The sequence below is a fragment of the Trematomus bernacchii genome, unplaced genomic scaffold, assembly GCF_902827165.1.
Source record: "Trematomus bernacchii unplaced genomic scaffold, fTreBer1.1, whole genome shotgun sequence".
In the NCBI taxonomy this organism is placed as follows: Eukaryota; Metazoa; Chordata; class Actinopteri; order Perciformes; family Nototheniidae; genus Trematomus; species Trematomus bernacchii.
Genome location: NW_022987714.1, coordinates 8,794,160 through 8,815,044, shown reverse-complemented (window position 1 = coordinate 8,815,044; position 20,885 = coordinate 8,794,160). Strand labels below are relative to the sequence as shown.

General features: G+C 43.9%; 1 protein-coding gene across 3 annotated transcripts in view; it reads left to right on the top strand.

Moving 5' to 3' along the window:
- Positions 1 to 20,885, top strand: part of rassf7a (Ras association domain family member 7a) — a 34,978-nt gene extending 14,093 nt beyond the window's left edge. For all 3 annotated transcript variants that reach the window (XM_034141564.1, XM_034141565.1, XM_034141563.1), the window contains exons 2-6: positions 14,114 to 14,310; positions 15,068 to 15,990; positions 18,171 to 18,345; positions 18,429 to 18,536; positions 20,101 to 20,885. In XM_034141564.1, coding sequence (XP_033997455.1) covers positions 14,208 to 14,310; positions 15,068 to 15,990; positions 18,171 to 18,345; positions 18,429 to 18,536; positions 20,101 to 20,132 — 1,341 coding nt within the window. In that variant the 5' untranslated portion in view covers positions 14,114 to 14,207 and the 3' untranslated portion in view covers positions 20,133 to 20,885. The remainder of the gene's footprint in view (positions 1 to 14,113; positions 14,311 to 15,067; positions 15,991 to 18,170; positions 18,346 to 18,428; positions 18,537 to 20,100) is intronic.

The following is a 20,885-nucleotide window of genomic DNA, read 5'->3' as shown; positions in this document are numbered from 1 at the left end:
CAGCTAATTATTGTAAACATGAGCTACACTCTCCCAAATCCAAAAACCAGAGAAGTTAGTTTCAAACTTGTGATGTCATCAATTATACAAGCTGGAGCTGGAGTGTTTTTACTTGATTTATCCCACAATAAGCTTTATTCTTTTGCTGTGTTGTTTGTTTGAAACCGCAAATGTTCCAATATACCCAGAACATCCCCTCTGGGTTAACTTTGTCATCTTAAGCATCTTTCACAATTCTTATTGAGCAACTCCTGACTTTATATTCCGTGATATAACATTTTTGAATTTTTGCACTTGTACTTATATTATTTGAATGTATTATACCATAGTACTAAAGTATGAGTTTTTCTCTTTCATATAGCTCCTATTTGCTAATTTTAAATTTCTAGTAATCCAATTGAATTATTACCTCTTTTTTGTTCTTCAGTCTAATGTGTCTGCACTTGTTCAACTGTATAAGTCTCATTTGACCTTTGCTCGTTTCCCTGTCTGGTGTCTGATACTGACCCTGCATACTGCTCGCTCCCTGGCCAACCAGCCATCTTAAATACAGTATTTTTATTACCTGAAACCAGTGACACATAGAAAGTTGAGCATGTTAGCTTCCATTTCTTGATGGACGGAGCATAGGAGTGGTGATAAAACGTACCGCTGTCCCCCCTCGTTGAAGTGCTAAAGATAATATTCCTAAAGCAACTATCAGATGGCAGGATAATGATGTGGTTGCCAGCAGCTTTGAACTCTGCATTATAAAACTTTCTGCTTTATTCCCAGCCTTGTTTAGTTTGCGCTTTCTTTTTTCTTTCCTTCCCTTTTGTTACTCCCTCACTTCCTAGATATTTCGTATTTTCTATCACATGAATGAGTCTGTTCGGCATAGAGAGCAGAGTGTCCTTTGAGAGTTGTCGTGCCTTGTTCTCCGCAATGTTATTTCTACTGCTCGAATACACAGATGGACTTCTTCTAGAATAATCTGTCTGTCTGTCTGTCTGTCTGTCTGTCTGTCTGTCTGTCTGTCTGTCTGTCTGTCTGTCTGTCTGTCTGTCTGTCTGTCTGTCTGTCTGTCTGTCTGTCTGTGTCACTGTCAGTGTGTCTATCTGTCACTCAGCTTGCATGGCCGGGAAAGAAAGTCCGCCCATGCACAACCAGATATCTCTTGGGATTCCTCCTGATGAGACATTTCAAAGTATTTCTGACATAATTTCTCACCGTCCTTATCATGAGTTGTTACCCAACTCCTTCAGATGTATTCAGGGCCAGGGGTAATTGGAAAAACTATGACAGCATGTCGGTGAAATAACATGTTTGGAGTTTGTGGTTGGTTTTGGGAAGGTGGTTAGAACCACTTTCTCCCTCCCTCCCTGTCCTTCTTTCTCACGTGTTGATCCGTCTAGCTCCATCTCTCCGTCTTGCTCTTTCCGTGCGTCCTTCCCCTGCCTGTGCAATGTGACGGAAGATAGTTCTGTGCTCTGCTCATGTCGGATCCATTAGGGATGAAAGCACACTGCAGTGATAAAAGATTGATCCCAGTCCTCCTTGCATCGCGCTCGTATCCCTCACACCCAGCTCCCTCATCTTCCCTCACATCCAATCAACCCAGTCTTCAATGTATCAAATCATCTCTAGTCCTCTCAATAAATCATCCTCACCAAGTTAACTATTGCAGACTTCTCCCTCAGGGTTTTAGTAAATGGGAACATTCCGTTTTTGTTTTTGTTAGACTGTTTCTGCTTTACTCCCCAGGTGTTTTATTGTTGTACCAGGAAGGGTATTATGTACTTGGCTAGAAGAACCAGTAATAGCGTGATATCCAGCCCAGCGCAAACAGGCCTTACTTCACCTGTTGTATCTGAGGAGGTAAAGACAAACACAACAGACAGACCTGTAGTTTGTCAGCTGCAAGGCTATAATTACTGAGAGGAAGGAGGGGATTTGGAGAAGGAATTTCAGTGCGGATCTGCTTTCTAATCTTAAAACATGGACCTTTCAAGAGCACTTGAAAACACATTTTTGTCTGTTGGAAAACTACAGAAATGTCTATAATCAATCAGACACTAATGTATTAGTCTTTTGATCCCAGCTGGAGATTTGAGAATAGTGTTCCGAAGGGAAGGGTTTGTGGCCAATTGCATTGTACTTCAGTCAACCTTTTCAGGGAATAATGTTGAAAAAGTCTAGGTCGTTGAGCAGAACACACTTCCTTTAGCCTGAATCTCTCTTTAGTCATCCAACATGTGCAGGTCAGAGGTTAGATTAAACCGCCAAGTTTCAGAATGTCCTCCCCGAGCTTAATCCACCTAAGGATATGTTTCCAAGGGTGTCCAGCTGACTGTAAAATTCACCTGAATGAATGCTGTCATGTCCTGTCAGTTTGAACTTTTTGCAGCCTTCATGTGGTGTTTGCTCCGTCACCTCATTAAACCCAAAGCTTCATATTTGCCGAAACGGCTTGAAACCACTGTCAGTTTGAAGTTGCTAGTCCTCGGGAAGGACATTTCATGTGTCTGTTTGTCTCTGTCCATGGCTCTTAATTATACCGTGTGTAGTGATTGTTGCGCGGGTAAACATCTCTGCCAGCCCCTTGGGAGGGTCATGTGACTGTGTGTGTATCTTTGAGAGTGAGCAGCAGGTTGCTCCCTTGCTCAACCAGCCAAGCCGTGTTGATTCTCTGCACACAGAGCTCTCTGCGCAGTAAATAACATGGTGCCTTTCGCCAAGGGCCCCGGACAGGGCCAGGAGGGGGGGTCAAGACGCCAGCAAGAAAGAGAAAATGTCTGCCTCGGAGATACTAAATCAACAGACAGGATAGGAGAGAGGCAGGTGGATTTGACAGACTCATCCCTCACGCTGAGAGGCTTGACGGGAGACCTGTCATCCAATGTAGATGTGTTTGATCAAGCACATTAGAAGCAAAACAAGAATCTATGTAGATGGCAGCTACAGGTAAACAAACACATTTACGGAAAACGGCTGGGCAAAAATTAGGACTGCAATATTTTAACATTTCCAAAAAATAAAATCTTCCATAGTAACCCTCCAACAACTTTTTCATAAACATGATTAATATACACGCACTAGCAATTATCATGTTACATGCTGCTTTGTTTTGAAGACAGATAAACAAGTCATGTTGAGGTTTAAAAATATGACTGCATTAAGATGGGTTTTAGAAGACAGGTCATAAATAATTGAGCGAAAGTACAAGTAGATGAGCACATTTTGGTGAGCCTATGAAAAATTCAAGTACTAGTGAACTGTCGCTACTGTACATGCTTATTCATTCAAACAGTACAAGGAATATACTCAAATTACAATCTTTTTACAGGTGAATCTGTACCACTTGATGTGCATATGTATATGTTCGACTGCCATGCTTCCCACAGTGCGGTGACAAAGCTGATACTTTTCTCATCCATAGAGATGAGTAGATAGGACATACTCTCAGCATCAGGTTACCTGCTTCTTTGCGGTTGAAGGTGCAATGATTGACTCAGACCTGGGCTCTGCTCCAAGACCGAGTTGCCTGGGTGCCTTGGCAGAGACAAACCCGAATCTTTCTCAAATGTGGAACATGAACCTCTCCAGGTTTTACATTGCAATGTTATCCAGATTATGCGGTAAACTTGCCTTTTTGAAACAGATCCGTATGAATGGCTTCAGTTATCATCTTTATGAAACCAAACGCAGCAATTGTATTAATTTTGACATATATTTTAGACTTGGTGCTTGTGTCTGTGCCTGCTGTTGAATTTTCCTTCTTTAACGAACACAATAAGTCTTTGTGTTGTCATGTCCAGCCTCCCCCCCCCCCCCTCTTCTGTCTCTGTCATCCCCGGGGGGTAGCTGACTTACCTCCACTATGTAAACTCGAAAACAGCAGCTATCTCAGTATTAAGCTGTGTGTGTATCCATGCCAAAGATCACCCCGGTGATCTGGAGCTGGACGGGTGAAAGGATGCTTTCTGGAAGTGAAGGGGCGCATCAGACAGATATACCGTCCTGGTCCCAAAGGGGTTCCTGGGTTACTGGGAATCGACCGTGAATCTGCACCCTGCCCTCCTACCTTTTCCTTACATCTTGACTGTCCAAATCCCCCCCCGGCCCCCCCCCACTTCCCTGATAGGCGTGATCGTTACTCCTCCTCAGAGTAATGACAGGGAGAGAGAGTCATGTGAGACACCTCCCCATCAGACTATAAATCAGGCTTATTGAGAGGCCCACCCTTCTGATCCACATGCAACACAAACAGATTCCACCCTTTACGTTCTGTGTATTTAGATGAGTACATTTACGGTTGGGTATCAGCCCTCAATACTGGTTTGGATATCGCCCAAGCACTGTGCATTTAAAACTGTTTTTAAAAAAGGCCCATATCCTATATTGCTGCTTGTGACAATATTAAACAGTTTGTTTCTATTGTCAAGTGTAAAACATAATTTCAAGAACAGACCCGTAGCAAAGACATGCCAGGCATTAGCAAAGTGTGGATCATTGCAATATTTAAAGTATTTTGCGACCTCGAGGCATACTATTGTCATTGGGGCGCAAACAAAACTATTTGGAACATAGGTCACAATATTCACAGGAGTCACAGGACTCTGTTAACTGATTGGCTGCATGTGCTGCAATTCGCCGCCAAAAGTTCAAATATCCCCAACTGAGTTTGGCTGATATCCATAGACATTGCATGGCAGTTTGTGGCAGGCAGCCCTTCGCCACTGCTCTGTTGTATTATACAGTGTTAACATGCTTTACCGTCTTCCCAACACGTAAGAAATCCCCACAAGATTCCAATTCTTAGCACAAGTGCTACTGATGATCCTATATTGGTAATCCTTTTCGCCCTTCGTGCTTTCTTAAAATAAAATACTCCCATTGATGCCTGCACTCTGTCTGACCACCTTTGGTAACAGTCCCTTTGTTCCTCCTTATACATGTTACTTTTTTTCCGTTTTGTGCTTTACCTAACGTCTTATCTCTTCTCCAGTCTCTGTTCCAATAATATGTTTCACTCAGAAGAAGTTGTTTATTCAGGAAAATACGAACCTTAAGAACAATGTGACTAATATACTGGGTGTCCAACATTACAAAAGCTTTAATATTAACATTGTTCCCAGAAAGATGACTCATCATTCCACAGTGCTTGTGTGTTCAACCCCCCCCCCCCCCCCCCACTCCTCGTATAAATCTAATCTCAGCACACAGTAACAGCATATTTGTGATGTGAGTCTCCTTTATGGTAACTAGAAGACAACATCTTATCAGTATAAAGCAGGATTACACACACACACACACACACACACACACACACACACATACACACACACACACACACACACACACACACACACACACACACACACACACACACACACACACACACACACACACACACACACACACACACACACACACACACACACACACACACACACACTCCATGACTCCATGGCAGTGTTTACCTGTATCTTTCTCTCCAGGGGCCAGGTATGTTGGAACTAGGTAAATATGGGAAGGATGGGAGAAGAGATGTTTTGCATAGCAGGCTGACCTTAGCAATGAAGTAACATGTTCATCTGTACAACCTGGGTTTTTTTTCCTCAAACTTTTCCTGGCAGCTGTTCAGAGAATGTCACAGTCAGGAACTCATGGCTTTCAGTTTCAAAGTTGAATCTAATCAAAACCAGCGGTGAATGGATTGCATTAGCCATAGTAGTTTTGGAACTGCCCGTGTAATGTCCGTGACCTCAGATTGATGTCTTGGGAGGAAACTGCGGGGAATGCTTCACTTTCATCTGTGAAAACATCCATTCAGCAGACAGATCCGTGTTTTCTTTCTGTTGGGAGTCATACATTTTTGTTGTAATATGACAATTTCAACCCTGCACAAGAATGTGCACCTGCTCTGTCCTGGATTAATAAAAGCTTCACCTAAGACTCAACTTAAGTCTTTTATCACTGTAGCACAGCCACATGCTGGGCTTGAGCTGTTTGTAGGTGAACCAGGTTTGTGGCTTTTCAGCTCTCTTGTATTCCATTTACTTTGCAGCACCAAATTGATATTTGTTTCCTCGGGCACGCTAACAGCAATATTCCCTTCAGCTCAGATAAGGACTGGTGAGTGCATATTGCATCATCGATTGCATGGAATTAAAGTATGATGAAAGACGAACAGCAGTCTCAGTCACTGACAAATGGCCTTCCTTCAATAATCTACAGTCGAAGGTTTTTTTTTTTTTAAATGACTCAAATGACCTTCAGCCATTGACGTTTGCTAGTGCATAATTTGAGGCCTTATTTTGGATTGAGCTTCAAGAAAGTAAGTTGGCAAAAAGAAAAAACAGGGTGAATAATTGATATGAGCAGACATGGAAGCGACCTTTAAATTACTTATGAGTTTAGCTTCAAACCTGTGACACTGGAGACAGTGGAACTCGTGACTCCTTAAAGACACGCACGCATGCAGGAAGTGAGAGCGGAGGACCCACAATTGCACCTGCAAAACAACTTAACTATAAATAACGTTTGGGTAATTTAAAGGCTACTTATTTCCCTTCGTGCACAGTATAAATTGCATCTTTTAAATTAGTGGGTTCACTTTCATATTTGAATTTACTCCTAAATGAAGCATCATCATCAAGTAAGAGTCAGCCGGTCTGCCTACTATTTATGCAAACGTGTGTGTGTGTGTGTGTGTGTGTGTGTGTGTGTGTGTGTGTGTGTGTGTGTGTGTGTGTGTGTGTGTGTGTGTGTGTGTGTGTGTGTGTGTGTGTGTGTGTGTGTGTGTGTGTGTGTGTGTGTGTGTGTGTGTGTGTGTGTGTGTGTGTGTGTGTGTGTGGTGTGTGTGTGTGTGTGTGTGTGTGTGTGTGTGTGTGTGTGTGTGTGTGTGTGTGTGTGTGTGTGTGTGTGTGTGTGTGTGTGTGTGTGTGTGTGTGTGTGTGTGTGTGTGTGTGTGTGTCCTGTGTACATATGAGTTTAGCTGGGAACAGAGCGATGTCCTCCTTCCCTTGCAAGCCTTGCTGAGTCAGGTCGGGAGTGTATAATTACACATGGGTGCCCATCAGCAGTCTGAGAGCCTTCTTCTCTGGCTCAAACAACAATACGAGCTCCTGTACTCACAGGGCTCAGCCTGCAGGCAGTCATATCACTCGGCCTTCCACGGGCTATGTGCAATCCTGCATTATCATTCTCACCATTAGCCACTGGCTCTGTGGGTGGATCCATGAGTCAGCGCAAACAAATTCCTGGTCTCTAATGTACTCTCCGCTCTGTTTCCGGGATTGAAGGGAACAAGCGATAGCCAAATCAGGTATGAGTCAGTCCTTCACTCAGTGACATGAATAATCTAGTAATGTTTTATTGTGGCTTGGCCTGTGTAAACTACTGTGGCCACATGCTCATGGGAGTGTTGCCTTTGAATGAAATTCGAAAAGTGGGCTTTCTTTTTATTTCATGCATTTCCAAGACTTGACAAGACTCTTTCTCTCACACCTTCTCCCATTTCCTCCCCTCTTGTGGTTCAGGCCGGGTTTCTATCGGTCAGTTGGAGTGCTGCTGGTGATTCATGGTAACTGGGATTTCACACAAAGGGCTGTTTTACACAGTGTGACTGCACTGGTAGTGACAGCCACAGGTGATGGCCAACTGGAGTATTTGACCTGAGCCCTTTAACCCTCTTCATCCATTGGTTACATGCACAGTGATTACGTTAGCTTGTGTGTTTAGTGACTGTACATGAGAACTAGCAGCATAGAGTTTAGTACTCACTTATGTCCAGCTGATACCGACATTAGAGTTTGAAACCTTTTACTTGCGATTCTGCTTTTTGTAAATATGAGGTGCCGATGCCTGTGTTTGCCCTTGATTTAGAGGCAAAAGTGTCCCCGGCATTAATGAACCACTGATCCACTCTCATTGAGATTCCACACTTGGACGAGCCAATCATTATAATTGAGAAGGCTAAGGGCTGAAGCGACAGATCCCTGTATGCAAGTATGACGACAAAGCTTATTAGTGCTGTTTCTGATTCCTTTGCGCTGAGTCAATAGCATGTTAATAGAGCAGAGACACATCGGACGGAGGACATTTTCAAAGAGTTGGTCGGTCACAAGCATTTGGATTCTGTTCCGAGAAATATTAGCCAGATTAATGTGCTGTTAAATACAGCATTATTCATTAGGTGTGTATGAGCTTCAGCAAAGCTCTGTTAGCTTGGAACCAGGCAACCGTTCAGTGTAATTAACAGGCGGTGTGTCAGGAGTGCCTGCTGCAGCCTGGCCCTCTACTGTGAGCAAGAAGAAGAAACACAGTCACTGTACACAGTTTCATAAACATGTATACACTCATTTTTGCGCACAAATCAAATGTTTTCTTGGCAGATTAAACAAAAACACACATAACCCAATTTTCCTTTGTAAAGTAGACCAAGTTTCACCAAGTGAACAGACTGCTGTTTGATGTTTTGTTACCACCTCCCAGACAAACTCAACCATCCTGTTGCGACTTTGTTATTTTTCCAACACTTTACTGCCTTGTCACACTATAAAAGCAAATAATGTTGTGCGTGAGCGGTATGTCTACATTGGAAAGTTATTATGTTTTATATTGCACAGTAGAAGCCTTCAGATCTTGGATCTGGTTTCCTTGTGTTGGACCACTCCCTCGCACCGCAGGCACAGGGGCCCCGCTGATTAAGACTTCTACATGGAGGTATGGTGTTGTGTTGGAGCTACTTGCGTCTTTTGGAGGATTAAGAAATGATTGCCTTGTTAACGATTTATCAAGAATGCTTTTGGAGACATGATCATAGGCAGGTAAAGACATAAGGCTAGGCCAGGCCTTTCACATCTATTATGTAATGAGAATCATCTCTCAAATATCTTCTGTATTTGGCCCCGGGAGGACTATGTTGGTCCTAGCTTGCGCAGATGCTTTTGTACAAAGATTAGCAGATTTATTATGGTTTAAATGAGATGTTAGGAATCAAACTACACGTTGTTAAAATACAGGTACATAAATAAAATGAAATCATGCAAATGTCAAGAAAAAAAACTGTAAGTGAAAAGACATGGCACAAGTTACAAAGTGAGAATTCTAAAAAAGCTTTGTTCATTAAAGGACTATGCAGGGAAGATGTCCAAAGCCCTGGGGATGTGACTGCATTAACGTGCTTATCGTTAATATTGAAGATAATGATGTTTTTTCACCCAGCTGGATACTTACCAAAATGTAAGAAGTCACATAGGCCAATTAAATAGTTTGTGCGATGTTCTAAAAGGCAGTTGAAACTCCTGGAAGGTACAGTATGATACACCACTGTGTGTTTTTGTTATCAAACTTTATAGCAATTGTATGCAGGCTCTGGTGGTCTTGTATTGCTGCTGTGTAATGAAGCAGCGCCTGAGAATACCCATGTGATTCATCACAAGATGTCCACAGAGAACCAGTTGTAATTGCAGAAAAAAAGGTTCATCTTCTGCAATAATGCATCATTATTGTGCTGTCCTATCTCTCTTTGAGCAAATAAACTGTGCTCTCTTGCTAGACTGAAACCCTGGATGACGAAGTAGGGTGAGGAGGAATAAAGAATGCAAAACGGGAGGCTAGGGAGGACAAAAATAATGTATCTGTTCTCGCTCTCGTTTATTAGTGTTAACATGTGGACACAGCAGAATGGCTGTAAAAGCTGGCGTGGCAGGGCAGACGACCCGGCGATGCCAGGGGCCACAAAAGAGGCAGCACTGTCTGCTGAACGTGGAACCAGAACAACAATAGTGTCTCTGCAGTACGGATGAAGCCAGGCTACCCCGTGCCAGCGTGTCACTGGCTCTTTGAGAGTTAGTGTGTCTCTGCCAACCTGGACCAGAGTGGCACAGAGAACACAGCTTCTCCCAGCACTGTTCATTGTCCTCTCACGTCAATGTCTAACGTATTGTGTACACTTTACCCAGCCTGGGCCAGGGTGTTTTTCTCTCTGCTGATACTGATTGCGATAGGTGTTTGTCATTAAATGTTGTATTTGTGCGTCTGTCTGTGGTTCAGATCAGACTCAGTGTGATTTACACTCTGCCCTTTGCTCCTGCTGTTGTTCCCTGGAGGTCTGTTGCTGCAGAGATAGCGCGGGAGCAACCTGTCGTAAAGATGGGCCTACATGACATGGCTGCTTGCAAACACACTTACACATACAGGCTTGTACATGAACGCAAGCCTAACCCAACCTTTGACCATTATACTGGCATCACACTGAGTTCTGTACTTTCTGTGCACACCTAGGAAGAAGCTCTTCATAACCTAAGGGCTCATGTATTGAGAACACATGAATAACCTTGCTTGGAATTTTCCTGATAAGCCATACTGGTTTCCGCATGTTTGCGAATGCTGCTCATGATTAACAAAAGTTAATGGTTTATACTTGTTCGCAGGAATGCTTCAACTGCAAAACGACTTTTTTATTATATAATTGAACCTCCTTCAACATTGGAAGAAGACTCCAAAAGCGGAGAAAAGTCTTTATAAATTGAAGATTATCCACTGTGTTAAACACAATTCATGCAATATATTTTGTGTGTTGGTGTACCTTTTCAATCAAAGTCTGTTGATCGAGTCGTCTGCTCACTAATTGCACATGCATTTTTGCGGTTCAAGGCAGTTTGCATACACAGCCTCACGACTTTGCGGGGGTGCAACTCGTCCAGACTTGTGTGTGTGTGTGTGTGTGTGTGTGTGTGTGTGTGTGTGTGTGTGTGTGTGTGTGTGTGTGTGTGTGTGTGTGTGTGTGTGTGGTGTGTGTGTGTGTGTGTGTGTGTGTGTGTGTGTGTGTGTGTGTGTGTGTGTGTGTGTGTGTGTGTGTGTGTGTGTGTGTGTGTGTGTGTGGTGTGTGTGTGTGTGTGTGTGTGTGTGTGTGTGTGTGTGTGTGTGTGTGTGTGTGTGTGTGTGTGTGTGTGTGTGTGTGTGTGTGTGTGTGTGTGTGTGTGTGTGTGTGTGTGTGTGTGTGTGTGTGTGTTTTCACATATAATAGGAAAAACATAAATGGAGATAGGGTGTGTCCCATGCTGTAGTTTTGGCATACGAACACTTTATGCCAGGCGTGTCCAAAAAGGCCCATCAATTCACAGCCTGACACTGTTGCTCACGCAGGATAGGGGGAAAGACGAGCCGAATCATGCCCAGGGCTGTGATGCTAACATCTTCTGCCTTGAGTCAAATTCAACAAGGGGCTGGGAGGCTGTTATTGAAGAGAGCCAGACGGAAGGCACAGACAGGGTGATGAAAGACGCTTAGCTGGATGGATGAGCGATGATGAGAGGGGAGAGGCACATGGCTCCAATCACAGCTCCTTTCTCTACCACTCTTTATCTGTCTATATCTGTCCAACTATTTCCACCCCGCACTTATTCTCGCCCTTTCTCATTTGCTCACTGTCTGTCTTCTTCAGTGTTTCTCTTTCTCTCCCCTTTATCATACAGTATGACTCGTGTATTAGATTTATTCAATTTTAGCTCCTTGTGGGTTTTTTTTTTTTCCTGTGGATGGGCTTGTGTCTGAGCCTGGAGTGTGAGATTGCTTCGGTTTGCTGATTACCTCCAAAGTGGTTGTACATCTTCTTGATTTCTTCCCTCTGAGAAAACATGCCACACTTTTAGAGTTTCAACTGAAACTGTCCTGTGTTGTTATGGGTGGGTGGGGCTGGAGGGAAAGTAGAGGTGGGAGTTGTATTTCTGTTTTTAGGGGTGACTTGAGTTTAAAGGGTGGGGTGGGGAAGTGTGAGCGTTGTCATATGGATGAAATTAAGCGCTTCCAATAACTTCAGTGGCTTACATTATAATGGGTGTGTGTGCGTAGTGACTCTGAACACGTGCAAAGCAGTCTGCGGCCTGTGTTTGTCGACAGCATTTGCATGGTGACACCGAAACCAACCATCCTACTGTAGGGTTTCACTCAACCTCCTTTCAGGACCAAAAATATGTTGATAGACAGACTTCTGCTATTTTGAGCTTTATTTCAGTCCCTATCATCGTTGTTGAGATCTCACGTCGATGGTACGCTTCACAAACGGTGTGAAGGAGACTCTCCTGCATCTGTATTTCAATGAGAACTGACACAGGAGCTGCGCTGTGAAAAGGAGCTGGGTCAGGCGGATGTCTGGTTCTCAGTGTTGTTGTGCCTGTGACAAAGAGAATAGACAGCAACCTGAGACTCACAGGCCTGTTTGTTTCACATTATCACATTTCAGCAGCCAGGAGGGACTAGACCTAAGCATCATGGGAGAGTGGCATTTTTAGCTGGGAGATGTTCGTGTTCTTCTTTATAACCAGATTGTTATGGTTCATAGAAATCTCAGACACATATATAGAATGAGTTATTGTTTGCATGTAAATCAAAAAGGTAGGGACTTTTTTCCCTATAAACTCAGGCTTGCATTTCACAAAAATGTCAAGAGTTCAAACACTTAAATCTAAGGTATGAAGATGCTTTTGAGGAAAGTTTTGTCCTGGCCTGTAAGGACATTCCTCTACATGAGACTTCCTGTTCACCTCTGCTTGTTTTTGAAAAACAACTCATTGGCAGAAGTTAATGATTGTCTCCGAACTCTGGGACTCAAGCAGTTAGACTTAATGATGTATTGCTCAATATGTGTTTTATCAGAGGATACAGAGTGTGCCCTCGGAAAAAAACAAATATTGACATCTCCGCTACAGTATGTGGACATTTCTGATGTTTGATTTGGGTAAGCACTCCCCTTTTCATATCAGCTTTCTCTCCAGATGAGATCACTAAATGCTCGCATTGCTGCCACATGTGATCATACATTTCTATCTCCCGCTTGAAGTTGATCCGCTGGTTAAATCTCCTCACCGTGCCGTCATTCCCTCCCATATGTGGTGTCATGTTGAGCTGTGTGATGTTGTTGCCACATCAGATAGGCTGTTGCTCCCCAGCAGAGTTTGCTGTTTGGCGTCTAAACAGCGGAGAAGTAATGGTGGTGCGGGCAGCCAGGTCAGCGGGGGGGGGGGAGGGCTTTGTTAAGAAAAGCATGGAATTCTTCCGGCTGGCAGATGAAGTCAGTGCATTCCTTCAAAGCAGCTCCCTTTAGGCGGCCAGTGGAGCAGAGCCAGGCGCTGAATGAGGGGCACGATAATGGTGGGGCTCGGCATTAAACACCTCCCGTTGAGAACCGGAGAGACTGGCAGAAAGAGAACACCATCTGTCTGACTCTGGGTGAAGAGTTGTCTTCTAACCACCTCGGCTACAAAGTTTCATTCACTGTGCCAAGTGCTATAGATAATCCTACCACCGCTCCAGGCAATTCACTTTTTATGAGCACTGCGGTATTTTATTTCCTTGTTTTGAAGCTAAGCAGTAAAAGTACAGACAGACAGACAGACGTAGTACCGAACATAACATTAATTTAGGTTGAATCTGCTTCACAGACATGTTAAGATACCTGCTGATCTGCGCCCTGAAGTCTAATGAGACCCAGTTATGGTCCTGCTGAGGGGGTTCAAACAGAGGGACACACTCTCTTGCCATGTTTTTATGTATTTCTACCGCACAAACACCCTCTCCCAAACATAGACACACTTGAGTTGCTCCACTTTCCCTGTCCGTTCCCCTCGGCAGTAAGCTATCATAACGGCTTTGAAGGAGGGCAGCAGAGCGTTTAATTGGGTTACAGATTGGCATTTATGCTTCCAGGTCCACGAGATACTGCCGGGGCTCTTAACTAACCACCAGGAACTGAACAAAAATGCAACGCTGCTCTACCCATTGGCTGCTGGTGTTGAAATGTACAATTCAATCATACCCTCGAGCGGCAAAGTACATTTTCTACGTCATCATTGTTTAGTGTAGAAACTGGTATTTCAACAACATCTTACAAGTGAGGGTGGCTGGGTAAGTGACAACTTCTAGTGTGTTGTGTTTTGGTTAGCAACAAGTTGTCTCATGTTGGGGTAAGATAACATCATGATCAGTGTAGACTCTAGAAATCAGTGTGAGGCTTTCTTTTGTCCATTGTTTCTACTGTCAGCAAATTCTGCTCTAACCACTGGAAAAATTGCATTGCTAATATCAATCCTCTCAACACACATTTCTCTTTGTTCTTGTTTTTCAGAATCAGTGCCATGCAGTGTTGATTTAACAAAAAGCCAATCTGAGGAAATCTGTTCTGAAGACCTTTTAACCCTTCACCCCGTCAGTGTCCTGAGATGGAGCTCAAAGTGTGGGTGGACGGAGTGGTGCGGGTCGTGTGCGGCCTGTCGGAGGAGACGTCCTGCCAGGATGTGGTCATCGCTCTGGCCCAGGCCATCGGTGAGTCCCTCAAATTCTTTAGTGTGGTGAGATCATGGGGTGGTCATGTTGTGATACCAGCATCCAAGCTGTTTTGACTTGGCACCTTGTTTGTCTGCTTGATCACTTTATCTTACGGCCTCAAGTGATTAGATAACAGGTGATGTGGGCCAAACAAAGAGTACTTGTTCGTTAACATTTTTGCAGCATTTCAGTTGCTGCTCTCACCTTTTTTATTCACCCCTAACTTAAATTGAGTATTATGTCAGATTGCTATATCCTCCGGCTTTATTCGAGCTTCACGCTGCAGCAGTGTTGAACAACATAAATCCAGATTTAGCAGTCTCCTCCTTCCATGAGTGAGCTGCCTGCCGAGTCATCAGGGAGGGCTTGTCCTAATTTCAAGGTCCTTGTGGAAACTTCAGTTTATTTGAACATGTTTTACTTGTTGTGCAAGTCTTGCACAGCAGCCTTTTATTCCAATCCTCGGAGGCAGAGATTTAAAGGCATCAGCATCACCATTATGCTGCTGATGTCATTTGCTCACTTAGTGCTACTTGCGTAGAAGCAGTAGGAGGAATCCGACCAAATTGCACTGAAGGAAAAGAAAGGTCTTGAATGATTTATGTAACAGAACTATTTATTAATATAACTGAGTGTCTTTCAGCTTTTCACCTTTCATATAGTAATCTTTAAGGGCAATTTAGATGTTTTTAATTTGATTGCAGTATGTCTGTGTATTAAATATGGACTCACTCTCTGTCTCTCTCCCTCACAGGTCAAACAGGCCGTTATGTTCTGATCCAGCGTCTCAGGGATACCGAGAGGCAGCTGTTGGCCACAGAGAAGCCTCTGGAGTCTCTGGCTAAGTTAGGCCAACATGGCAGTGAAGTTCAGTTCTTCCTGCGCCGTACTGGCCCCAGCAGCAGTGACGGACCTAGCCCAAAACAGGACAGACCAACTCCCCCTCCCCTGCCCAGGCATCCTGAGCCGGAGCCTTTGAAACGCAGCCAGCCTAAGAAGGCCCTCACCTTTAACTTGGGGCCTTCCACCTCTCCTAGATCCAAAGCCAAACAGTTTAAGAGGTCTCCTCAGGACTCTCCAGAGCAAAGAGCCTCTCCTTCCCCTTCTCCCAGCCCTGTACCCTCTCATGTGCCATCTCCAACACCACCTATAGGCCCATCCAAAGAGGAGGTGTTTAGGAAGGTTCTTCAGCAGCAGGAGAGAATGAGGGCTATGGAGGCCCAGCTAGAAGCCCTAGAGAGGGAGTCGCACTCCTGGGATCGTCCCTACCCATCTCCGTGTCCTTCACCTGTTTCTGACGCTCGCTTGCAAGAAGAGATGGACACCATGGAGCAAGCGCTGCGGAGGAACCAGGCCGAGCTCGCCGACGAGCAGTTCTGGGAGGAGGAGCTTCAGGCGGAGATGGAGCGAGAGCGAGGAATGAGGAGGAAGGTCGGGGAGCTCCACGCCAAGCTAGACGACTGTGGACGGCGGCTCCACGAGTTCTCCGTGCGCTCTGTTCAGCTGGAGCAAGAGATCCAGCGGGAGAGCCAGACGGAAGGGAAAGCCAACGGGCCGGAGGAATCCCTCGATGTCGTGAAGGCAGAAATCCAGAGCCGGGAGAATCAAGGGACAGAGCTGGAGGGGAGGCTATCTGAGACTGAGAAGGCTCTGGGGAAGGCAGAGTCTCTGATGCAGGTAAGGAGAGAGGTGACGGTTCTTGAGAAAGGGCTTTAAATCCAATCAGCCCGTGTGTAGTCATTTGAGGGGTGTAGCGTAGACCCTCTTCTAACTTTACTGTAAAGCTGTATCCCTCTCCTACCTGCACGTCTGCAACACACAAACAACAGTGCAGAGACACTTGAACACATGATTTATCGTGACAGTTTTTATATATAATAAATTATCCTACAAATGACGATGACTGAATGAATGCTGTACGCTCATATCCTGCCTTGTATCAAAATGTTTTATTCTCGAAAGGACAAATTACAGTGTAGCCGAACTGGTTTGGCAGGTATTATCTTGTATGCATGTTCTGAACACATGGTTACTAATGGTGTTAATATTACATTGCCAGTATCTCTATATTCTTGTACCCTGTGTAAAAAGAGATTAAAGAGGATTGATTTGTAGAACAAAAGCCCCTTTATTGGATCTACTCGGCCTCAATTCATGGTCGTTTTATCGTGTCATGTCTGTTTACTTTTGGTGGTTGTCATAGATGCGACTGAATCAATAAAAGCCTAACCCAGTTAGGAACAAACTCAAGTTTCCTCATAATCCACATGAAACAAAGACTCGGGTGTCCACTTCATGAAGCTCATTCACATTATAGTGAAGAATACATTATTTTTTTAATTGGTGGTATGGTAGATTGGGTTTTGAATGTTCTGCCACAAGGAAATAGAGCACACTGAAAACATGTGTAGTGTAGTGTTTCCATATCTTGATTAGCAAAGACCAGCCGGACTGAAATACCTTTGTGTCCCATTCTCAATCCACTGAGCTACAAGTAATAACTGGCTGCAAAACTGATTAAAACATAATGATAATCTTATTTGCAGTCATACTCCTGGGGATGTGTGTGACTCTAGGGGTGAACTCAACAGATTAAGTCCCCGGTTGATGGAACAGAGAGGCATTGTGTCATGATCAATTTGCCAATTATATAGAAAGCATCCTGCTGCAGAACAGAGGTATTAGGCTTTTGTTTTTTCATACATATTATGTACCGCCATGTCATAACAGGACTGCAATGTTGTTAAATCCGAATGTAACCACAGAGGCATTTAGCCACCCAGGCAGCTCTTGCCTTGAAGAAATAAGATGAAATGATTTCCTCTAAATGACATGACATTACGGTAAAATAATACAGCATAATTCCATAGTAAGGAGAAGGTGTGCATGTCTGGCTGTGTCAGTCATCAGTGAGCTGATTGGTCCAGGCTGCCAGCCGAGTGTTTAAGCGTTGGTGGTGATGAGCACAGCGTTCCTGTCATTAAGCTAATGGAGGGCAGACCTGCAGGTGTGAACTGCCTCAGCAGGCGGCCTCAGTCCAACATCAATTACTCCTTCACACACAAACACACACTGGGGTAAGGGACTATAGCATATTCCTGCTGCTGCTGCTTCCTGTACTGGGTGCAGACACATTGATTAAGCACAAATGGAAAGTCGATTAAGAACCAATTGACCGGCCTGCATGTGTGCATCACAGTTTAATGTGTGGGCGCAGAGGTGATGCCACAGTCTTGATTGAGCATCTCTGAGCTCCACGTTGTCAATAATTGGAGCTGATGAATATCTTGGCTCCTGCGGCATCTGGTCGATTATGAAAACTCTGAAATGCAGCAGGCGAATGAGCATTGTTACGTATCCGTCTATAAGTGTAGGTCTCAGGCGGCTGAGATCTGATGGAATCAGAAAATAATGCTTACGGTAATTCTGGGACTTTGATGATTTGTCGGATCTATATTGTATGATGATAGTCTGTTTCAATGACTTGGGACTAGACTTGTAGACTCTACTGCCCCCTTATGGTGAAAAAGTAACTTGACACTTACAGGAGAGGTTATGTGACTTAAAGGCAAAATACAGGAGTCCTGCCTTTATGTATTAATACATCCTACTTTTTTTTTTACAAATAAGACAATATTAAGCAACATTTAAAACACAAGGAGAGCTAGGAGTTCAATGTCATGCAAAACATACTTATATCTACTGATTGACAGGCCTGTTAAGCTCATCCCATTTCCATATGCTGCGCCCAGTTACAGGCAAACAGGGTGACAGTGTTCACTGGGTCAATACTGAGTGATGTGAGCTCTCAATCGTCCTTTCTTTTCGTCACCGATCCATTTCCCTTTCTATCTCAGGCCAAACAGGAGGAGCTGGAGGAGTTGAATAAGGAGCTGAGGCAGTGTAACCTGCAGCAGTTCATTCAACAGACAGGTGTGCTGCCAGCGCACACACACTCACGCACAGAGCTTCAGGAGCAACTGGAGCAATTAGAACTGGCACATCTTCTGCACGATGGATACAGGAACGGAAGTATGGAAACAAGTTACATTTCAACACTGTATACTCTGCTATAGATGATGTGCCCTCTAAACACATTTCTGTCTCTCCGCCAGGCTACGACGTAACTCAACTGGAATCGCCGCCTCGCCCCACTGCCAAACAATTCCTGGGACATCCACGCAACCTGCAAAACCCTTTAGTGTCCAGTCTCAACCCTGAGGGTGTGTATGTGTGAGACCCTCCATCCCGCTCTGCTCCTCTCCTGCCCGTCCCCTGGTCCCTGAGCCCCTTGCCCCCCACTCTTTCTACCCCAGCTTGTTTGGGTGTAAGGCTTCATCTGCCGTTTTTGGTTTTGGGTGATGGAAGCATCTGTTTGGTGGAGGTCGCTGCTAATTATTTCGCCTCTTCCCTGGGCTCTACCTTTTTAAAGACTAAAATACTTCTTCTCTGCCCCTAACCCTCAGTCTTCTGCTGATTCCCGTCTCCTTTTTAACAGCTGACTTAACACATTCCTTCTTTGAATTTTCTCACATAATTCTGTGGGTCTACTTATCCTTTTTTAGTTGTCTCCAGTCCCCGCCTTCCTCCTCTCTCACTGCTTTCGGACTAACATACGCTACTTTCTTTATACTTTAATACATCTGGGAACTTTCTCCTATCTATCCCCCTCTGTAAAACAGAGCGGCCTTCCCACCTTCAAGTCAACACTCATCTACCAACAGCCGCTTTTCCGCCGTATCTCCATGTAACAAATCAATCACCGCACTGGGAATGACTGTAGCAGACATTCTGATTGTAGCGCTGTTTTTATACTGTGACATGGAATGATATGAGACAAATGCCATTTCAGTTTGCCTTTTATGTATGGATACTATTTATATGTGAGGTGGGGTGTATCTATACAATGCCTTGTACTTTGGTGACACTTGACTTCCAAAGAGCAAGAGCCTTTTCACGAAAGGGCTCTGCAAAATGTATTGCACTGTCCCATTCTCTTCCTGTGTGAAGCCTTGGCCCTGTTTGCCTGCAGAGAAATGTATCCTTCTAATCTCTTTCTGCTCCAAAACTATTTTATTTGACAAGCTTATAGCCTTTGCCAGTCTATTTTTGTCACGCTCCCTGCTAAAACAAGGGATACATTTCACAAGTAGCGCAACAAGGCCATGGTTTGTTACGATATCTTTCTTTTCCTCCTGTGGGATGGATGCGCCTGGTTCTTTTTGCTGCCATTACACCGAACATTTGACCTGTCATAACTTGTGTTGTGCCTCAGTGTACTAAAACATAGTATGAGCTTACTTACATAAGCACTTATAACAAACATGAAGCGAACATGAGCTGCTGTTTCCAGTGCTTTTGATGTCTCCATTATAAACAATACTGTTTTCCAGAAAGGACCCTCCAAACCACCTAAACCAATATTTACCGTATCATAGCACTTAGCATATCTTTATGGCTCACTGACAGGTCAAAGTGACGTGTGCACTCTCTCCTTATTGTCTACAGTGTGGTGTTTTCTTTGGTGGATTATATTCACTACTTGCTTGGGAAACTACATCTTAATGTTTTCTTAAAAAACAATTCTGTCAATGCTGACTACAAGACTTCAGTTATGGTCCACAGCCCTCTGCTGGTAAAGGACCCAATAACTGGTCTTGTGTCAGCTAATGCTTTTCATGTGTGAATTTCTGGAGTGACCCCCAGTCGCTCCTGCTGTGTCTTAGCTATAAAATGTTTTATAAACAAAGGGATCATCATCCCCAATTATTTTTGTGTGTCTTGCAGTCCTGACATCCCGAGAGTCGTCATGGAGATAAAACATGGACCGCAGGGCCAAAGGAGTTGTTCACTGTTCTGTCACCGTCACCTCTTATCAAACCCCTTTCTTTGTAATTCATTATTTAATCGAATATGATATACATACTGTATATACATAAGACAAATATATTTGAGATTTGCTACTGTAAACACTGCAAAGTATCTGTATGAAATGTAAAATAATTTAGAAAACTTTTACCTAGAGCAATTATTACTATGAGTGTATTTAAATATAATAAAAATGTGCATTGTGTATAAGATAATATTTCGTCAAGTTTTATTATGCCCTGTTCAGGAAGTCAAATGTCCTTGTAATCATTCTTGTAACTGCAGTAACTGAGAGGAAGGTGCAGTGCTTCTGGAATACTCTGCAGTAAATAATTAACACACCAGTGTGCACTTTCGAAAAATGACAGTGCCATGAAGCTCCTATGTGAAATGCATTATGAATATGTTATAGGTACTAAAATATGAATGCTCTCCTCATTACCTCTGGTTCACGGGTCCATCATTTCACAATCATTGCTGTGTGTTTTGAAGCCAGTCTTCACAGGTGGCTGATTGAGAGTTCACAAAGTTCATCCTTGGATGCAGAGGGAAATGTGGCAAACATCCTGGTATAGCTGCCCCCACTGATATGGGTGATGTAACTCAGTATATCTACAAGACATGTGACCATAAAGGCACGAGGGCACAACAGAAGTGAGATCATTTGTGGAAGCTGACAATAAATCTATTGAGTTGTGTATATA